The sequence below is a fragment of the Apis florea genome, unplaced genomic scaffold (genome assembly GCF_048593485.1).
Source record: "Apis florea isolate Af1SG1 unplaced genomic scaffold, ASM4859348v1 contig_2291_pilon, whole genome shotgun sequence".
Lineage (NCBI taxonomy): Eukaryota > Metazoa > Arthropoda > Insecta > Hymenoptera > Apidae > Apis > Apis florea.
Window position 1 is genome coordinate 1212492 of NW_028256553.1, and position 21938 is coordinate 1234429.

The following is a 21938-nucleotide window of genomic DNA, read 5'->3' on the forward strand; positions in this document are numbered from 1 at the left end:
AATTTTTATTCATATTTTCAAAATTCAAATTTTAATTTCTCTTCTCCCCAAAGTATAAAGAATTGAAATTTGATTCAGCTTGTTCCATCAACAAATATTATTTATTGCCAAATCAAATTTCTTATTCGAAACTTGCAATCGAGATTCGATCGATGTTTCATTATAGATCGCAAAATGGAAACTTGGTTATAAATTCCCCATAGATTATTAATCAGAGTTGCTAGCTGCATGGATATGATCGCAACCGCAACGAAATTTCGCAAAGAAGCCCAAGGGAGGGACGTATATATTAATAAAGTTACCGAGGCTGGCCAACAACACCGTTTATTAACGGAACTGTTCATCCTGTTCGGATAATTTGCAATGGAATAATCAAACGTACTTCTTAATCCACGAAATTTTCACATTATTCTTATCATTTACGCATATATCTTATTTATGATCGAAATCCATTATACACATAATTTTTTTTCTTCGAAAATTTTGCCTCCTTTATCGATGCATTTCTATCTTTTTTCGAGGCTTCGAGGATCGCCGTGCTTCCTGTCCACGATAAAAATGCCGACTTTTTCCTTTTCTCTCTCTCTCTCTCTCTTTTTTTTCTCTCCTGTCCCTGAGGGAAAAGTGTGGCAAAGCAACGATTCCAAGTGCCAAGCATCGCTATAACGCGAAACAGATGGCCGGAAGAGAAAGAGGCCGATTATTTTTGTATCGACGGTTTTGCGGCCTCTGTTCTCGCTTCTTTTTCTCGTCCTGGGGGAAAAAATTTGTTTTATCCATGCGTATATAATAACTTTTGCGAATAGATTTCGATCTCCTTCGAATTGTTTCGCGAGGGATGATTTCGAAGATTCGAAAAGGATTGTTGAGTAGAAATTTTTGCGACAAGAATTAAAAAAAAGGGGAAGAAGAACATATAAGAAAAAAATCATATAACCACTTAATAGATATTACCACTTGATAATATTTAATATATCGTGAAATATTGAAATTTATATTGAAATTTTTCAAGTCACTTTTTTAATAATATTCATCCATCATTTATCTCCTTTATATTCCCTTCTATCCCTTCACTTTCATAGAGAATTCTATCTATTTTTATCCTTGTACATTAAAAAGAAAAGAAGAAGAGAGAACATTTTCTGACATTTGAAACATTTTATCTTACAGATGGACAGACAGTGCCGACGTTGTGCGAGCTCGCTGCACGATGTGTCGCGTCGCACATACCGTTCGAGCTGGTGGAGCACGTATATCCCCCTGTCCCGGAGCAACTGCAGCTCAGGATAGCGTTTTGGAGTTTTCCAGACAACGAAGAGGATATTAGGCTGTACTCATGCTTGGCGAACGGTAGCGCGGAAGAGTTCCAGCGTGGCGAACATTTCTTCCGGTTGAGGAGCGTGAAAGACCCCCTGCAGATCGGTGAGCGATCGATGAATTTTCCTTTGAAAATTATATTCTTTTCTAAGTAAATCTCTCCATCGATTTGTTGGATTATTTAAGATTTTCTAAGAGCTATAGCGAAATTAAAACGCTTCTTGTTTCGACGTCACTTGGATAATTGGAATCATAGCACTGGATGTCTGTCCATTTTCTTCTTATACTACTTGCGGGCGGTCGCGTCCAGGAAGTCGGCTATAGTTTCATTTTATTCTTCGCTGTCTTTTTATTATCGTAATGTATGAATTATTTATTTATTTATTTATTTTACTTGTATGATGTAAATTGCGTGATTATTTCTGTACAGTGGGATGGACAAATATTAAAGGAATAAAAAGAAGCTTTGATAATCAATAATAAAGAAATAATTTTAAAGTATCAAATATATTATTGTGTTATATATCGAAACATATACGTCGTTTGGGTTTTTATTCCTATATATATAAAAAACATAAAAATTATATCAGTTTTTAAATAAGTATAAAATTAGAAGAAACAATTTTAAATGAAAATTCATTTATATTTTCATTTATCTGATCTAATTAAACAATAAAAAGAGGAAGAGAAAAGAAAAAATAAAATGTGGGATTAATGAAGGCATTTCTGGAGGATAGTTTTGTTCCACGTGTAGACGTCGGTGATTAGTAGACCGATAACTCGAGAACGGGTCCACGATACGACAAGGTATCGCGATTCAGGCGTCTGAAAGTTGACCAGCTTCTTTATTCGAGAAACGAAAGGGGCATTATGTAAAGTTCTGCATCGAGAAGGCGTAGGTTTGCTCGAAGGCTTCCCTTTTAGACGGAAAACAAGACGGGATAGACGTAATTGGAAACCTGACCCTAATAATGTCTCCTCTATACAAAATAGTATCACAGAATCTCCTCTTTATAAGTCGAAATGAACGAATAAAATGTGACGAGGATCAATGAAAGAAATCATTTAATACGGCGAAGAACCCGATGGAATTAATTTTCCCCATTTATTATCCCTTTAATTTTTCTTTTATATTTCTTTTGTATCATTTTCCCGTCAAGTGAAATTATTTATTGGCTTAGGAAAATTTGAAACTTTGAGAAATAGACGTTTTATTCGAAAGTTGTTATCCTGTGGATGGATATTAAAGTGAAAGTGGTCTTCGCGAGCGTGGTGTGGGGCTTTTATCGATGTAAAATCTTCGGAATTTTTTTGAGAAACGATCTCTCCAGACATCATAATTATAAATTAATATTTAATACGATGGATCTTCAATTATCGAATATTGAAAACGATTGAAAATTCTAAAGTACATGTAAAAATAATTGCAACTAATACTTTAATATTTCCAATTATAAATAGTCGTTCTTCACGATTGTGAAATTTTGCGTTCCTTTAAAGCGATATAATAATACTTGCAAAAATAACAGTATACACGCATCTCTCGACCATTACCTGAATATTCTTAGTGACAAGATTTATGATGCATCGATCAATTATTGAATCAATTCGGTAATTTAAAATCCATAAACAATTTCTCTCGAATTATTTTCTTTAATATTCTTATAGCTGCGACTATATAAATAATTAAAAAAAAAAAAATGTCTAAAACTCTATTAATTATTCTTATTTTGAAACGTGAAAGTAATTTCTAAATTTCGATTTATCCTTATAAATTGCGTTATATTTCACGTTTCTGAAAGTGGCTATATTTTCACTCTTTTTTGTCCCACAAAACAATTTTTTCGATTCAACGTATTCCTTAAGAACGAGCTTATATACGAATCAATTTAATCCCTAATTTCATTGTTTTATCAAGCTGGTTTCGTTAATTTGCGCTGCGCTCCAAATACAGAATGGCGCCGTTTTCTGTGTGTACCGTTTGTTGGGCGTTTGTTTCTTAATGCACTCGAAACGACGGCTTTATCTCTCCTCTTAGAAACCTCGTGTCCAACGTCTTGTTGCTGTATCGTTTCCATTCGCTTCTAATCTGATTCTTCTTCTTCTTCTTTCTTTTCTTAATTAGTAATTGCCATGAGATCTCTCGAAGGATATGCGATGAATCGTTGGAGGAATTTGTTAAGCTATCGTTACTTTTACGAATTTCCTTTGATTTCGAATGAAATGTAAATTGAATTTTTTAGTAATTTGTAGAATCTTAAGGGGATAAAATTTTCGAATATCGAAGTTGTTTCTTATATTTTTCTATACTTTAACGTTGACGAAAATTCAATTTCGAGATTTTGTTGTTCTCGAGAGAAGTATTCAAAGATGAAACAATAAAAGGAGATAAATCCATTTTCTGATAATTTTCGAATTGTTACGAATAATATATACTTATAAATAAAAAAAAATCCATGATGTAAAATTAAAATTCGAGGTATAACAATGATTTATATTCAACAGGATTTCATCTGAGTGCAACAGTGAACTCGCAGGGGGTGATGAATGGTGTCAGATCACAATTCAACGTCGCTGTCACTTTTGATCGGAGGAAAATCACATCTTGTAACTGCACTTGTTCCTCTAAGGCCTATTGGTGTGCTCACGTGGTCGCCGTTTGCCTTCATAGGATACATATGGTAAATAAAATTATCTTCCTTATTCAATTCGATCGATCGATCAATCAAAATCATTAAGAAATGTTTTAACTCGAACTTGAATCGTTCGTATAATTTTTTTTTTTCAATTCTAGAATAGAGAAAGAACTAAATAATAATAATAATAAAAGAAACAATCCTTTAGTCACGTAAGAGATTAATAGCGTGGTCATAGGATCTAACTCTTCCTCTATTTGTATTCAGCCGACACAGGTGTGCCTGAGAGCTCCAGTTAGCGAATCCTTGTCACGTTTACACCGGGAACAACTGCAAAAGTTCGCGCAATATCTCATCAGCGAGCTGCCGCAGCAGATTCTGCCCACTGCCCAGCGTCTGTTGGACGAGCTGTTGTCGGTTCAGCCAAGTACCATCAACAGTTACTGCGGTGCCCCGGATCCCACGGCAGGCGCCTCTGCTCACGATCAAACCTCCTGGTACCTCGATGAAAAGACTCTTCACGATAATATCAAGAAGATTCTTATCAAATTTTGCGTACCCGCTCCTATAGTCTTCAGGTCATTATCGTCTTTGTATTATTTGTTCTTTCATTTTTATCACTATTATATTAAAAATCAGATTGCAATGTTTTTGAATATTCAATTCAATAATACATAGAAAATATAATCATACTTCAATAGATTGATGAGTCGAGGATTCAAAGTATCCATAATATTTAAGACAATGCAGAAGTTATGAATAAATCCACAACACAATGATATATATTTTTTCTTGGGACTGTCTTAAATTTTTCTAAGAATTTGTCATTTGATTTTGGATAGATGTAGAGAAGATTTAATATGAAATATATAGTGGATAAAAATCTACAAATATTGATAATTATTTGTGATAATTATTTATCATTCGATACAAGAAATTTAAAACTCAGCTTCAAGATATCTTTTAAAACATTTTCATTAATTCTTTTATTTTCTTGGAATTACAGTGATGTAAATTATTTGAGCACTACTGCGCCTCCTGCAGCTGCCGAATGGTCCTCGTTGTTGCGACCGTTGCGAGGTCGTGAACCGGAAGGCATGTGGAACTTATTGTCGATCGTGCGCGAGATGTTTAAGAGAACCGATCGTAATGCCATACCATTGTTGGAAATCATCACAGAGGAGTGCATGGCTTGCGAACAGATACTCGTTTGGTGGTTCAACACGAAAGTAGCTCTATTGAACGGGACCGGATACGGCGGTAAACACAACATGAATAGCAACGTCCATGCATCGCAGCACGCTTGTTCGTCCCTGTGCGACGAGATCGTCGTACTTTGGCGATTGGCTGCTTTGAATCCTGGATTATCGCCTGCTGAACGAGATATGCTTCACAGTCAGTTCACTGCTTGGCATATGAAGATTATTGATAAGGTATTGCATTATATCGTCACAAATATATACGGTTTGTTCTTGATTTTTCATTTGATTTTAAATTTAAAATTGAGCAATACACGCATAATAAAACTATTGTAAAATATAGATATAAGATTAATTTTTTTGAAGTTTGAAATGCAATGCAAAGAATTTTAAGTTGAAATATATATATGTGGATTTTTTCTTTGTTTAAGGTTACAAAAAGTAGAGGCAGTTCGGTAACGCACAATTCACACAACAGAAATAACGGTGGCGGACACAAAGATTCATTAAAAAATGACTTAGCCGTGTTCACCGGGTTTAAATCAGCGCTTGAGGCCTGCTACTTGGATTGGGAAGAATACACCTTACCCGGTATCACCTACACTGCCGGAAGCAATCCTATGTATCATTGTCCGTTCACGTGCTTCCGACATGCAGGTGATACTAGGACTGAAGTGAACCAGGTTAGTTTATCCGCCATATTTCTGAAATTTAAATTATTCAAAAAAGAAAAGGAATTTAATCAGAACATATCTAATTTAAAAAAAAAAGATAAAGTTGTTGTAAAAAGATATTCTAATTAATATTTGATAAATTGATTTGATGATTATAGGTGAATTCGAGTGCTGCCGTGTTAAATTGTCAACCACCGGTTTCGCATCATCACGGTCGACGACCTTTGAGTTTAGGCCTGGTAGAATTTAGTTATATGGACAGAAGACGGCTGAATCCGCGCGAATGTTCAGGTCTATGCTCACGAAGCGGCGGTGGTGATGGGAACCGAAGTAGTGTCAGTTCTGAAGGTTTCTGCGAGAATGAAACCGATATGCCTGATATTTCCGAGCCTCAAGTAGTTCTCGTTAGACGATCTTGCGCTCAATTAAATAATTGCGGGGACACAGATTCGCAGGTTTGTCTCGTGAAAAAATTTTTTCCTCGAATGAAAAATAAATTAAAAATAATAATTATTGTCTATTTACTATAAATCAATGAAATGTTCTAGGAGGGTGGTGGTAGCGAGTCGTCCTCCAATAGTAATGTCAGTCTGAAGAACGCTCAAGACTCGGACAAGCACCGCTCAAACGCCTCGTCCGAGACTCATAGTGATAGTAGTGATAGTAGTAATAATAAAGCTACCTGCGACGCGAAGTGTAGCAGGACGAATCTCGATTACCGAGAGAAATCGCGAACAGTGATGCCTAAAGCGAACAGTTCGAAGAGCGAACAAGAATCCGACCAGGAGAAGGATCCTTCCAGGAGACCCTCCAAGGATGAGAGTTCATCATCGAGTAGCGACAGTCCGTCTGGTGATGAATATCATGTTTATTATTATGATCCTAAAGCTGTGGTAAACACGAATGGCGCATCTAGCAAAGATTCCAAGAATGAATCACAATCCACGTCCACTCCGAACGCGAGTACTGTGTTGGGTAATCTGATGAAAACGGAAGATCCATGGGACATCTTGTTCGCCAGGGCGGAAGGACTCTACGCCCATGGCCACACGAGGGAAGCTTGTATTTTGGGTGTTCAACTCGCCGAGGAACTGTTGGCTAATCCCCCAAATCTCATGATTGATGAACCGCCAGCACCGGTCAAGGGGAAAAAGAAGAAGGTAGATTCATTGGAAAGACTTGGTTTCGTTTGTTCGATTCAGTAAGGCCCTGTTCCAATTGATCAGTTCTAGTCACTGCGTAACAAATACAACGACAATGTTTTAGCAACAAGTTAATCCGGCGTCCCATCAGCTTACGTGTCTTGCATCCGCCACATTGGCTAAATGCTGTTTCCTGTGCACCGTTCTCGCAGAAAATCCGGAATACTATAACTTGGCGTTTAGAGTTGGCTTATTTGGATTGGAAATGGCTAGACCGCCGGCTAACACAAAACCATTGGAGGTAAATTAATATAGCAATAGAATGAAAGGATTTTTTTTACAAATATGATGGATATTTTAGGTAAAATTGGCTCATCAGGAGAGTGAACTAGTGGGATTATTGAAAAAAATTCCACTTGGTCTTGCGGAATTGGCCATGGTTCGACAAAGAGCGGAACAACTGAGGGATGGAGTATTGAGATCCAGGGGACATGCGCTACTTCCAATTATGTTGGCTAGTTTTATATTCGACGCCCTTAATACATCAAGTATGTATTTTTTTTTTTTTTTTTTTTTTTAATAAAACTTCTCTGAGATTTGATTGAGTAAAAATACAAGCTTGCGTAATTCGAATCGAGGACGAAGGATATCTTCTTTCAGACAAGAAAGAGTTAATGATTAAATAGTGTAGACGGAAGATAAAAGATTGTGGAATGATTCGCAGGACTAAAACACCTGTCCTCAGACGTTGACGAGAATCTTGGGTTTGATGCGGCCGTGGCTGCTCTGGGCTTGAAGGCGAATGTGAGCGAAGCTGATCATCCTCTTCTTTGTGAGGGAACGAGACGCCAAAGGTGTGTTATTATAACTCGTATAAATTCAATTTTGTCTATATAAATTTTAATAATCGATTTCTTTTATTGAACCTTGTAAATAATATAATTTTTATACCAAGTTTTGATTTGATTATTTTAGAGGAGATTTGGCTATTACATTGCTCGTGCACTATAAGGATGAACCTACGAAAGTAGCAAGAATTATGGACAAATTATTGGATCGAGATGTTCATCAGTTAATTAAATCACCAATTCTCAGCAGTTATTACACCTCTAATCCTCCTACTAAGAGCGAGGTAAAAAATTGTTTTTTCAAATTCATTAATTTTACATATCTAATGCAATAAATTGGAAAAATAAATTAACAGAGAGAAACAAATTAATTCTATTTCAGATGACAAGATATCTTCATGATGAAGAATGCTCTTCTCCTCTTGCTGGAACGGATGCTGGAAATGGCGATAGTGTGGTTGGTACTAGCAGTAGACCACACAGTAGCACTAGTGCAGAATTAGAAACTGGTATGAATACACTAACAGTTCAGCCGCAAATAGTTCAACAACCTGTGCCTACTAGAACTAAAGAAACAAGGTTCGTATTTTAATATAATAACAAATGAAATTTTAATAAATTAAGAATGGAACATTAGATGATAAAAAGATGTAAATCTGGAACTTTTAAAAATTCTATTATAGATACAAAAGCAAGAGAGTATATCCATCAATTCCCAATCAACCATCAGAAGCAAGTGCACACTTTATGTGTGAGCTAGCAAAAACTGTTCTCATAAAAGCTGGAGGAAATAGTTCCACCTCTCTATTTACACAAGCATCCACAAGTCAGAATCACCACGGACCGCATAGAGCTCTTCATATGTGCGCCTTTCAACTTGGTCTATATGCTCTTGGGCTTCATAATTGTGTCACTCCTAATTGGCTTAGTCGAACCTATTCGAGTCATGTATCCTGGATCACTGGACAAGCAATGGAAATTGGAGCACCAGCGATTTCGTTCCTTATTGAAAGCTGGGAGGGACATTTGACGCCACCTGAGGCAGTCGGTATAGCAGACAAATCATCTAGAGGAAGTGATCCTAACATGGTTCGAGCAGCCGCAGAACTTGCATTATCTTGTTTGCCTCATGCTCACGCGCTCAATCCTAATGAAGTCCAGAGAGCTATTTTACAAGTAAGCATGCAACAAGATTTATGTTTTCAATAATAATTTTTTTTAATGATGTTTGTAAATTTTTTAAAAAATGTTTAATTATTTTGTTTGTTATTATAGTGTAAGGAACAAAGTGATCTCATGTTGGAGAAAGCTTGTATCACAGTAGAAAATACAGCTAAAGGAGGAGGGGTTTATCCAGAAGTACTGTTTCAAGTGGCTAAATATTGGTATGAGCTGTATCTCAGAGTAAGTACATTTAAATAAAAAGAAAGATATATATCATAAAAGAAAATCTGATTAATTGAATTTTTATTTTGTATATTTAGCATACTCCTGGTGGAGAACAACAAGATGATATGCCACATGATCCTTTGCAATTGGATCTCAACGGAGTGCTTCTAGTAGAGCCTGGTCCTCCAGTAGATATGTCCAATGGGCAAATGATGCCTGGACCAGCTCAAGCAGTTGTCGTGACTAGTACACAGCCACCTCCTCAACCATATCCAACGCATCCAACTATAACTACGCTGGCTCCTTTAGGTATATTTAAATTTTTAATTTAACATATGAATTTAATAGTAATAAATTTTAATTCTCTAATTCTATTTAATTAACTTTAAATTATGATTCTTTTTTTGGATTTCGGAGGAGTTGGTATGCCATACGCAGTTGGTCCTTATAGTTTCGTGCATCCGCATCACTCAATTCCAACTTTTGGTGGGCCGATGCCGTCGCATAGGGTAACTCTACCACCAGCACCACCACATATGCAAATGTATCATGCGGCATTCCCGCCTCATCCTGGTCATCCGCAACATCCACAACATCCGCAACATCCGCAGCATCCACAACATCCACAGCATCCGCAACATCCTCATCATCCAACACAACCTACGCAACCACCATCGCTGCCGCAATATTATACACCGCAACCTCCACCGCCTCCAGGAACTCATCATTTGTTCACCATGCAACAGCCTATGCCAGTTAATGTAGGTATTTCAGATTAATTAATTTTAATCTCTTATAATAAAATCTTCGATATGTACATATTTTTCATTAGGTACAAGCGGGAGTGACAGGACCTATTCCTGGTCAAGCACAGCCTATAATATCTACAGTAAGAACTCAACCACAGGTATGTTATTATAAAACTATTTTTGATTTTTCTTTATATAAGTATTTAAAATTAATAATAATTAATATTTATTTTTTATGTGAAGATTCACAGACAAACTCAGGCCTTTAGTCAACAGCAACTTCGAGCTTTGGTTGCTGCGTATCGTGTGGGAATGTTAGCATTGGAAACTTTAGCTCGTCGTGTACATGATGATAGACCGCAAGCGAAGTACGCGCGAAATCCACCCTATGGAGAAGACGTGAAATGGTTGTTGAGAGTATCGAAACGTCTCGGTACTCAATATCTTCATCAACTTTGTATTTGTACAGTGAATAGCATCGTTAGTCCTTTCGTTCTTCATGATGTCGCATTGGAAGCTGCACTTTATCTGGCTAGAAACAACCGGGCTCTAGTACTTCAACATTTAAGATCTGCTTTGTTGGCACCTCTTGTTCATAAGTGTCAACAAATGTTAGTTTCTTCAAATTCTTATTTGTATAAATTTAATTATTTTTAACGAAACTATTAAAATAATTATGATTTCAATGATGACTTACAGGTATATTCAATGTATGCATCAAAAACTATATCATTTAACGTCAGGCGAGTACGAAGACTTTGTCAACGTAGTGTGCGCGGCGAGGGCAGCGTTTCACATTACTCCAGAAGGTCATGTTCAATTCAAAGAGCGGCTTCAATCCATTAAAAGGTATTGTCTATTGAAAAATAATTCCTCTTATTAGTAATTTTCTTTTTTTTTGTTTTCAAAAAAAGAGTAAATACTCATTCTTTTAGTTCAATATGTAAGAAATTTTATAATAATAGTGATATGTATGATATTAGTTATTAGTTATATATGATATTAGTTATGTAAAATAAGTAACTGATACTAAAAATATAATTTTATTTTTAGATCTCAATCCTGTACCAAAGAACTGTGGGCACAAATTAACGCAGCGCTACAGCAGAACGGCAAATGACATAGAGCGGAGCCAGGCGTGACGTGGCTCACTTCTCTCCCTCATCCTCCACCACCTCCGCCACCTCCTCCACCAACGACGACGACAACCCTTGTGCTTCAACACCAGCATCCCTGTCTTTCTCATCCACAGAGCTTCGCATGCGTTCACGGGCTGGCTACCCTCGATAAGCTGGAACAGGATCTCCATAATGTGCATCGTCGACGTACAACCGTCGCGCCGACAGTGGCATCGATCACAAATGACCATCGGACCATCAGAGCTAGGGACGGCCGATAATCGCTTTTTATCTTCAACTTTTTTGAGGAATAGAAAACATAGATCGATTCCATTGAACGGAAATATATATATATATATATATATATATATATATATATATATAAAATATATATAATATATATATATATATATAAAACTTTCTGACTTTAGTTAATGTATCTGACTAATTAAAAACGAGAAAAAGGAAGAAAGAGAGAATTTAGAGAGAAAGAGCGTGCGCGAGAGAGAGTATGATGATTATACTTTTAATTAAGAATACGCGATATGTATGAATGATAGAGAGCAAAAAGAATGACGTTAGGTTTTGCAGTTAACATCACCGACCGTTTTTGAAGATCGAGGAACGATATGTATGATGTGGTAATGCATCGAGATATATCGTGTTGTGTACGTCGATCGCTAAAGGCACCATATTTTTCCTGCGTTTGAAAGAATAAAAAAGAAAATAATAAAAAAATATATATATATAAAAATAAAAAGTAAATATAATAAGAAAAAGGAAAAAAATAAAGACGAAACATGAAAGCATGATAGATAAATCAAAATTTCAGGTTTCGCCAAATGCGAGCAATTATCAACGGAAATTTTAAAGAATCGTTGGTTTAATACTCGCAGAAACCTCTTTCTCTCACTTTAGTTAAGTCTCGATAAACGTCTTTAGCCTCGATTAGATAGGAAATTTTATTTTTCATTCATAGATAGGATGAATTGTCTTGCGTTTTATTTTATTTTTGTAAACGAGTAAGCAAATTTTTAAAATATCGATAACGCACGTCTATTTATATAATGGAAATAACGAACAAGGTCCGATTCGTTAATACATAAGAAAGCGACATACTTTACTTAAATCATTGAACGTCGATGAAAAAAATTTTTTATACAAAAGTAAAAATAATTTTTACTTCTTCTAAAATGGCGACCGACTTCGTCCAACATTATTACCACCATCACTACAGTACCAATTTCCTTATTTTTTTTTTTTCTCTCCCTCTATTAATTTACTTTGCTATCGATTATACTTTAGTTCTCTATCTGAATTTCCTTCAATTTTTTTTTTTTTTTTTTTTTTTTTTTTAATTATATTGTAGGCGTATGATATACACGTTCGCATATTCTCGTTTTTTGTCATTGGTGACAATCTATAAACGAAAACATGATCTCTGTAATTTTTAAATTAAAATAATTTGAAGTATAAATAAAGCAAAATTATAGCTAATACTGATGATTCGAACTTGAGCCACCTATCCATATTGCGTCTTATTATGTAAAGAAAAAAAAATCAATAATTTCTAAATGTATACCTTGACAGTATTCATTTTCTATTTATGTCATTTATGCATTTAGTTATATTTCCTTTAAAATAAATGTTGCTTTTATCAATCCTTACATCCTATCATCTATCACAATGTTTAAACATTACTTATTAAGCACCATGTAAGATATTGATCAGTAGAGACTTTAACAAATAATAATATTTGTTTATTTATTGAGAAACTTGGTGGCTGCAAGATAATTTTCTTAATTAATCTTTATGTATTATATAATTATCTCTTAATTAATAAGAAATCTGAATTAAAATAGCCTTTATAATATTTAAAATTTCAATATTCTTAAAAATTCAATCAAATATCTAAAATGTTTAAAATGTTTTAAAAATTGCTTCATTTATTTTGCATCATATCCTTTTCATTTTGCAAAAATGTTAATTATTATTGAGAAAAAAAAGATAAAAAAGAAAGTCTTAGAATATTAAGAATAAGAATAAGAAATTTACTTTCTAAAATCTAGAAAACAAATGTGATGTCAGAAATATATATATATATATATATATTTTTTTTTTAATAGTTTAATTAATATATTAAATTATTTTTTTTTTTAATAGTGCCGAGCGACTGAACGTACCGTAGATAATAAGAAGAAAAGAAACATGAAAAACACCATTGCGTTAGCTCAATGTACTCGTGTTCGAGACTGGAAAATGAGAAGAATAATAGTAAATGGCACTGCCACTAATTAACAATACCGCGACAGTGGTTATGGAAAGAGAGCAATATTTTAAGCGTTTTAACGCGATACCATGAGCATTAACAGCATAGTACTATTTCATGTTTCTACAGAGTTAAGGCTCCAGAAAAAACAATTCAATAAAAATCGATTTGTTGTTAAAATTTTCTTATTTCGATTCATTACAGTATATGATAATTTAAAATAAAAACAAAATTATACATAAAGATTATAATAATCTTTCAATTTTTTGTTTTTATAATAGTTTATCATTTACTATTTAAATGATCTAAATCTTTTACATTATTAGTATAATCTTTAAAAAAATTATGAGATAAATATTATCAAAACTATTTTCAATATATCGTAACGATAAGATTTTTTTCAAAAATATGACGTAATAAATTCTATGAATAAATTTTATTTAAAACTTGAATTATAAATATTTCCTTCTTTTTTCTTTGAACAGAAAAAACTAATCGATGAGCCTTAACTCTTGTAAATTCCATCCACTTTAAAACTGACAGGTAATCATAAAAATTGTACAAATAATTCACATTTCATTCGTAGATTATGAATTTACTTACGATAATACGTTTTGCTTGTCATCCTTCAATACATGAAGTAATTCGATATCGAACTTTTGATTGATTTTACGATTGAATTCGATATATATTTCCATCGAACGAGTATCGATTATTAATAAATCTTAGAAACGAAATCGATTCTGTCATTATCGAATATAAGAAAATTTTAAGAAATTCATTAAACTATATTAATTAAGCATTCTTTTACTCAATAGATATTATTTTCGATATTGCATTAAATTATTCTATTTTTCGTGATACTATTTAAAATAATAATTGTTCCATATTACATGGAATATTATTTCATTCGATCGTGGATTTGACAAAATTTTTATGACTTCGATGGATTGTTCGATGTTACACATTCTTCATATTATAATCTCGAAAAAATAAAAATTGTATAAAAAATGCTATTTTTTATGCTTCAGACTTATCATTTCGTTTCATCGATCGAACGATCTCTCGAATCATTTCAAATCCATGAAGAATTTCAAATTATCATAAAATAATGAAATTGGGTGACAAGATATGAATGTATATTTCATTTCCTGTCCTATATGTATATATATGGATATGAGCTACAATTGTATGATGATTTAGGTGATAAAATTGATCCATAAGTGAAGTAGTGTTTGCTCTAGGCCCACTTCTGCGTGTATGCATATTACGATATCGATTAATAGCGATTATCCATAGGCGTAAACAACTTTACTAGCCTACTTAGTATTTAGAGAACGATTCTAGCGATTAACAATCCCATTTTTTCACACAGAACGCAAGACGTTGATCAGTGACTGGAATTATCCTCTTCTGAAGATAAATTGTAAAGGAAAACAGAAAAAAGATCCCAAATTCAAACGTAGAACTGCTAGATTCCCTTTGCTCCCCAAGTGTGACGTTTTTCCAAACGGAACTTAGGTTAGAATAAGCCAAATCTAGAAACTATGAACGGTTTGTGAAAATATTTCAAATTGCTGTCTCAAATGATCATAGGATAATTATAATTACTATACTCGAACATTTTCGAGTTAGTGTAATTCTGTAATTTCTTTTAATACATTTATTCAATTGTTCAATTTTTTTTTTTTTTTTGATTAAATCGATCGTTCAATATTCAGTCGATGCGACAATTTTATGCTTAAAAAAATATCATATTAAAAAAAAAAACGCTTTTCTATCTAAAATTGCAAAGAATTTAATAGTTCATTTCCTTTGACATTTTATATATGTTCAGTGAATGTTCTATAATTCACAAAATTCTAATGTAATTAATCAAAAATGGATAAATCAAAATCTATTAACTGAAAATATTACAAATCAGAGATATTAAAGATTCAATTATTTTCAATTTGTCGCAAACAAATTTTGACTGGTATTGATCGAGAAGTTATAATTAATCGATTTTTCATTCTATTCTATTATCAATAAATAAATTATCATGATACTTATTAAAATATTTCAAATACCTTTAGAACATTTTCTGAACATCGTTATATTTTTCAGTTTTAAATGAAAAAAAAAAAAAAAAATACAGAAGAAAAAATATATCGGAAGGCGATAAAGTATCTATTTTTGCACTTAACTGAAAAATGATAAAGAAAATTATGAAGAAAAAAAATAATAGACGAAGAAAAAGATAAAAAAAATTTCCTTTTTAATTCCAAATATTTGGTCATTTGATAGAAATTAAAGATTCTCTGTGACTCGATCTTCTATTAACAAAAGGTACATATATTTATACATAGATTAAAAAAAGGAATAAAAAGAGCAAATGGAGATATGAGAGTGGAGAATGATGATAGAAAAATCCAATGTTCGTAAATAATCGCAGATCGTTCTTTCTTGTGCGCGAACAATTAATAGAACTTTTTTTATTCGAATGATATGAATAATTACTTGATAATTAATAATCGAATAATCATTATAGATCAATGCTATTAGCATCGATCTTCAATTGAGATCGCGGCAGGACTGTAAAATTTTTGTCTAGCTGTTATTGCAATTCAAATTGCACTAAAGCTTTGTAGAAACACAAAGTCCGATGCATGACATCTTAATTACGATAAATGGAACTGTGTGAAATTGATTTTGTGGAAATACTAATCTCAACGTTCTGATTTAAAAAAAAACATAAATCGACAGTTATAAGATTGTATATATATGTTTACGGCCATATTACACTAATAATAAGTATCACGAGTTCTTAAAACGTGTGCAAATTAAAATTATTTGAAGGTTAAGTAACCTCAAAAATAAGATCATCAGGAATATTTCCTTTGAAATGATATATCTCGAATGATGTGAAAAATAGACCTTAAGAAAAAATAATCTAATGAAGTAAAAAATTTTGTTTAAATTGTTTTTTATCTCTATCAGATAATATAAGAAAGAAAAACGTTGATTCAATGAACTTTGAGTTCATAATATTGTAAATTGAGGAATGATAAAGTTTCTGAAATTTTCAATAACGTTTAGATTCTCGAATATGTAGCAGGTTATGCAATTCTGTGTTCAATTAAAGTATTCAAAGTTAAGATATCTTAACAGTTTCTTGTGAATGCAATTTTTGGAGGTGTATAAATATTCAGAGAAATAGAAAAATATTGAATAATTCTCCATAAAACGTACATTCGACATAATGTTGAATAATCGTATGTATTTGCTTTCAAGATGAAAAGAATGAGTTCTTTAAATTTATGAAATTGCGTTACGATAAATGATATTCGATCATTCCATTGAATGTATTGCAAATGAAATTTTGCTCTTTGCTGTTAATAAGATAATAATTATGTAGTATTCATTCTATTTGTAACTTCCTTCTAACTTGCATTCACCGGACAGGAAACACTGTACATTATAAGCGTGTGTCGATTGTCATAAACTGATGTAATGCAGAATATATGAAAAGGAAAAATAATAATGAGGTTAATTATTATGCAATCTCGAGAAATTTTTTTTAGAAAAGTATGAACAAAATTCTATTATAAATCAAGTCATTTGATTTCGCTGTACTTAATTAACATAACTAATCAATATATTATAATGTCTATTAAATAAATTTCGATTTCTAATTGCGTTCTTTATCTGTTATCTTTCTAATGTATTAATCCACTGAAATATAATTTCTCATTTCACTAGTTAATCTCCATTTATTCTTCTGTTATCCTTTTAATTTTTTATTATTATTTATTATTTTATATTGTCGAAAAATATAATAGCTATAATTCAATTAAAATTTAATTATCCGATAAAATTATGTCATGAATCTTGAAATTTTATTTTAAAATAAAATAGTTAATATTTTTATTATTTTTACTTTCAGAATATTCTAGTTTATAATTTTCAATTTTCAATTTTCGATTTTCGACTTCGAATTAAATTATCGAACTTATCATTTTATAATCCTATTCTATATATTTTTCTTAATATTATACAATTAAAATATTTTTAATTGCATTTTCAAGAGAGATAATAATTTAGTAATTCTTTTTGAAATATAATAAAATATATTATGAGAACATAATATTCTATTATATATTTTTATTAATAATTATTTTCTAATTATATACAATATATCTTTTTTATCATTTTATGTTATAAAAATTTATATTAATAAAATTTATATTATAATTTATCATTTAATATTACTATAAAACTTTCAATTTTATATAACCTCACATCGAAGCAGTCGTGGCCGAGTGGTTAAGGCGTCTGACTAGAAATCAGATTCCCTCTGGGAGCGTAGGTTCGAGTCCTACCGACTGCGACTTCTGTGGATAGATAATTTTTTTTTCATCGTTTTTTTTATTATTTACATAATTTTTTTTAATATATTTTTCATAATTTTTTTTCAAAAAACTTAACAAAAAAAAATTGAATGCAAATTGATAAACAAGTTATTTTATTTTTATTTTATAGTATTTTATTTTACTGACGAAATAGCAAATGTAAAATATTGACAAGAATTACATATATTTGCTCATGAATATTGATTTGATTTCAATATCTTCAAAATAAATTTTTAAGTTACTGGCATATTAAAAAAATAATCGCAAATTACAATCAACCTCTGATACATGTTCATAATATTCTGTCACGATAATACAAAAATACGTAACAGGAAAATATGAAATTGAAATCAAACGATTTCGAAACAGTCCAGTCTTTTTTTATCTTTTACAAACAGAACCATTTACGCAATGCGACTAAATTTTTATTTAATTTATTATCTTCAACGATAGTTTTCTGCTCGTTTTTTCGCAATGAGCTCAATTCATCGAACAAATTGAACGAGTTAAACAAGATTAAACTAAAACAAATGATCGAAGAAATTATAAAAAAACTTGGGTTATCCACGATCTGACTCTTATCTCTTATAATAATAATCTAGACAATAAAGGAAAATTAATCACTGTTGAAATAACAAATGCAATAATATCTCTATGTCCCGGAAATTATTTCCAAACATCAAAAATATTCAAATTTATTCGCCGAACTTTGATTATTTTCGTGTATAGTTCCTCATCGATGCTTTCTATAAAGGCAATAACATATTATTTATTCAAAATATGCTATACAAAACATTTTTTTGAAAGATTCTTTTCGTACTGATATCGGACAAAGAAATGATCGAAAAAACAATTAAACGACTTTTGGAATGAGGAATATCCATACGTAATCATTTTAAAAATTTCTTTATCTCATCTTCGATATATATTCATCATTATAGAAAATATCCACAATCAATTTACATTCGAACTCTTTAATAATGGCAACATTTCCTATTGGATAAATTTCGAAACATCAATAGTGCTGTACTTTACTTAGATAATTATTTGAATGAAATAACGATCGATATACAGAAAGTGGGACTAGATAATGAAAGAAAAATAAATAATGTTTCCTGATAATAAGTTCAAAAATAATGACAATGGACATGACGTATAATATCTTCTATTTATTTTATAATTTTAATTAACAATTTTTATAATTTCTTTGAGGATCAAAGAGTTTATCGTCTATTCTCATGGATAGATTTTTGCCTCAGTGAAGTCGATTTAGAAGATGATATTTTTTTCAATGGAGATATTAAATCGAAAGTCGTATAAATTTTCCAAGATAAAGACTAATCTCTGCATAGGAAGCATGTTGATAGTCCAATTTATTAATTCAAAATGATTATTTAAGAAATGTGTGAATGATTTATTTTGAAGAATAAACGAGCACGTTTAAAGAATATGTTTAGAAAATATTTAGAGAACAATCAAAACGAAAATCATTTATTGACACACAAAAGAATGGCGGTAATATTTTTCATTGGTCGTTTATTGTTTTTGTATTCGTAAGTGAATTAGTCGTTGGAAAAATATGGAAGAAGAAATAAGTCTGAAACTAATATATCGTTTTATAGTTTTATTTGTGACGTAAAAGAATAATTGATTAAATGTAGTTTGCAAGTATTTTGTGAAATATTTGCAAAAAATTGTACAGCGTATTTTGTTTAATGATTGCGATAATTGCACAACCATAATTTATCGTTATTACATATAATCACGTATTTGAAAGGTAGATTATTTTTTTACGTGCGAATGTTATGTTGCTTCGATCATTATATTCAGTTTAAACATAAAATATTCAACGAATTAGAAAATGATACATTCAAAGAAAAAATCCACAAGCGTGAACAATTGAACTATGTCAACTTAATATTCCCCTAACTATCAACCTCTGTTATGCGTTATCAATAAATTGAGGCGTTATTGAAAGATTATGATATTATGTAATCTTGTCTATAACATTCTGATGCAGTGACATAATGTTATTCTTTTGATTAAAGATTGATATGACTTTCGAACTAAAAATTCTAATTCAATGGAATTTTAAATAAAAAAAAAATTCGAATTTTGAAATTCACACGAATTTTAATTGAATCTTTCGAACTAATTCGAATCTTTAAATAAGTCAAAGAATTGTCAAAGAATAGTCATCGTATAGAAAATTTATATGATCTACTATGAGCTTATTTCGCTTTCGTATTGCATTCGTATCATCAAAAAACATGCTATCAATGATGTATGTAGCATGACCTTTGAGCAAATAGAATACATAATCTCGACGAGGAACATGCCGTTTAACCAATAGTCTCTTGTAAAACAATTTTCAATTTGTTTACCGTTTAGAAATCAGTAATCAAAGTAAAATGAAACTTGAACGATACCTAGGAATCAAACTCATTATCTCAAATTCGCAAGCAGCGAATTATCTACAATTACATATTCTTAAAAGCATTCAGATATTGATATAACTTTCATTTCTATATCTGGAATAAAATAATAAAAATTTTATTGATAAAGTTTATTTGATTCGATAGTCCTTTTGACATGTTGTCAATAAATTTTATGAAAGTTAAACGATTTACTAATTAAGAAGATGAATATATTATATTTTCTTGTTACAAATCAAATAGAAAATAAAGTAGAACGATGAAAATTAATGATTGCGTTTCATTTCCCCTAGGACATTTCAATTATTTAATCATGATTCAGGGACACGAGATATGATAGGAAACAGTTGGTATGCGATTCATTCAAAATTTATTTATTAATATACATTTAATTATTATAATATATACTTTGTTTTGAATAAATTTTTTTGCATATTACGTATATTCTATATAGATTTTTTCATATTTGAATTTTTAATATAATACAAAGAATTTGATAATTTGATTATTAAATATTTATTAATTTGCATAATTTTTTTATCGAAAATATTTCAATGAAATATCGAATTTTTTTAAATTGTACTTATATTCCTTCTATCCGTTTATAAATTTTTTCATTCATCAAAGGCTTCTTCTTAATATATAAAGAGAATAAATAAAGAATATAGAAAAAAATTATTCGTATTCAAAAAATAAAAATCATTGTTTTCAATATTAAAAAAAATTTGCAATATTATTAAAATATTAAAAAAATTTTATATTTAAAGTTAAATTTTAACTATTTCTCATAATTTTTCATATTCAAGCTCGATAAACAATCAATAATTATAGTAATTATCTTTTTGGTTCACGAAGAATTTAATTTTTAAAGAATTATTTTTTATTTGACTTTTCAAAATTTCATATTATAAAAATAGCAGGGAAAAAAAATAATTTTCGCGTGACTTATCTCTAAGATTAAAATCTTATTAATTACCTTGATAATAAATAAAATATTTTAAAAGATTAGTTTGTAAAAAAAAATTGTATAAGATATCAAATCATATATTTATCGACAATTTAATCAGACACGTTCTATTTCTTTTTCCGTTTGCATATAAAGAATTTTTATCGACGTACGAATGTTCTTATTTACCATGAATGTAGCACTAGAAGCTGGATATCATACAATTATCAATCAGATTAACAAACTAATAACAAATTATCACGTGCGTATCATTATCATCCACGTGCGGCACGTGCGTCGTACGTATTTTTGCTCGTGTTATTGTTTGCGATTGTCGTTAATCCTGTGCGTAAAATACCGTGATCAAATAATGTATCCGATTTGATAGATGAAAGACGAAAAAATAAAATATTGATGAACGCGATATTTTCTTGTAAAATTAAATAAAGTAAATTAAAAGATGTTTTGTGCATTAAATTTTCAAAAACATGAAATTGATGTATTTTTCAAAATGTGACGAATTATTTAAAAATCATTACTTTTATTAATTTTTATATTGTTGTTCACTAATTTTGTAATTTACTACAATTTAACAAATGATGTTTTTTCCTATTTTTCTATAAAAATAATTTTGGACAAGGATATAAAAATTAGATTTAAAATAGATTAAAGGAAATTATTTTTTATTCATTTTGAAATATTAATTTGTAATATAAGACCAAGAAAAAAATATAATAAATAATAAAAATTAGAAAGATTAAACGATATGTTTAAAAATTAAAATTTCGATAATACCCTTGAGCCATTTAATTAATTTTTCTTAAG

General features: G+C 30.8%; 1 protein-coding gene and 1 non-coding gene across 6 annotated transcripts in view; both read left to right on the forward strand.

Moving 5' to 3' along the window:
* Dora (zinc finger SWIM domain-containing dorado) overlaps nucleotides 1-12269 on the forward strand; it is a 75191-nt gene extending 62922 nt beyond the window's left edge. For 4 of the 5 annotated variants that reach the window (XM_086903357.1, XM_086903359.1, XM_086903358.1 and 1 more), the window contains exons 3-22: nucleotides 1171-1422; nucleotides 3823-3998; nucleotides 4221-4531; nucleotides 4960-5386; nucleotides 5584-5835; nucleotides 5985-6281; nucleotides 6375-6986; nucleotides 7093-7269; nucleotides 7330-7516; nucleotides 7693-7822; nucleotides 7944-8100; nucleotides 8199-8395; nucleotides 8500-8992; nucleotides 9092-9220; nucleotides 9301-9514; nucleotides 9623-9966; nucleotides 10038-10112; nucleotides 10198-10565; nucleotides 10654-10803; nucleotides 11008-12269. In XM_086903357.1, the coding sequence (XP_086759483.1) occupies nucleotides 1171-1422; nucleotides 3823-3998; nucleotides 4221-4531; nucleotides 4960-5386; nucleotides 5584-5835; nucleotides 5985-6281; nucleotides 6375-6986; nucleotides 7093-7269; nucleotides 7330-7516; nucleotides 7693-7822; nucleotides 7944-8100; nucleotides 8199-8395; nucleotides 8500-8992; nucleotides 9092-9220; nucleotides 9301-9514; nucleotides 9623-9966; nucleotides 10038-10112; nucleotides 10198-10565; nucleotides 10654-10803; nucleotides 11008-11074 (5015 nt within the window). In that variant the 3' untranslated portion in view covers nucleotides 11075-12269. The remainder of the gene's footprint in view (nucleotides 1-1170; nucleotides 1423-3822; nucleotides 3999-4220; nucleotides 4532-4959; nucleotides 5387-5583; nucleotides 5836-5984; nucleotides 6282-6374; nucleotides 6987-7092; nucleotides 7270-7329; nucleotides 7517-7692; nucleotides 7823-7943; nucleotides 8101-8198; nucleotides 8396-8499; nucleotides 8993-9091; nucleotides 9221-9300; nucleotides 9515-9622; nucleotides 9967-10037; nucleotides 10113-10197; nucleotides 10566-10653; nucleotides 10804-11007) is intronic. The other variant, XM_086903360.1, reaches the window with a different exon arrangement.
* A 5359-nt stretch (nucleotides 12270-17628) lies between these two features.
* Nucleotides 17629-17710, forward strand: TRNAS-AGA (transfer RNA serine (anticodon AGA)). The gene has a single exon. It is a non-coding gene; the product is annotated as a tRNA-Ser (tRNA).
* The last annotated feature ends 4228 nt before the right edge of the window (nucleotides 17711-21938 follow it).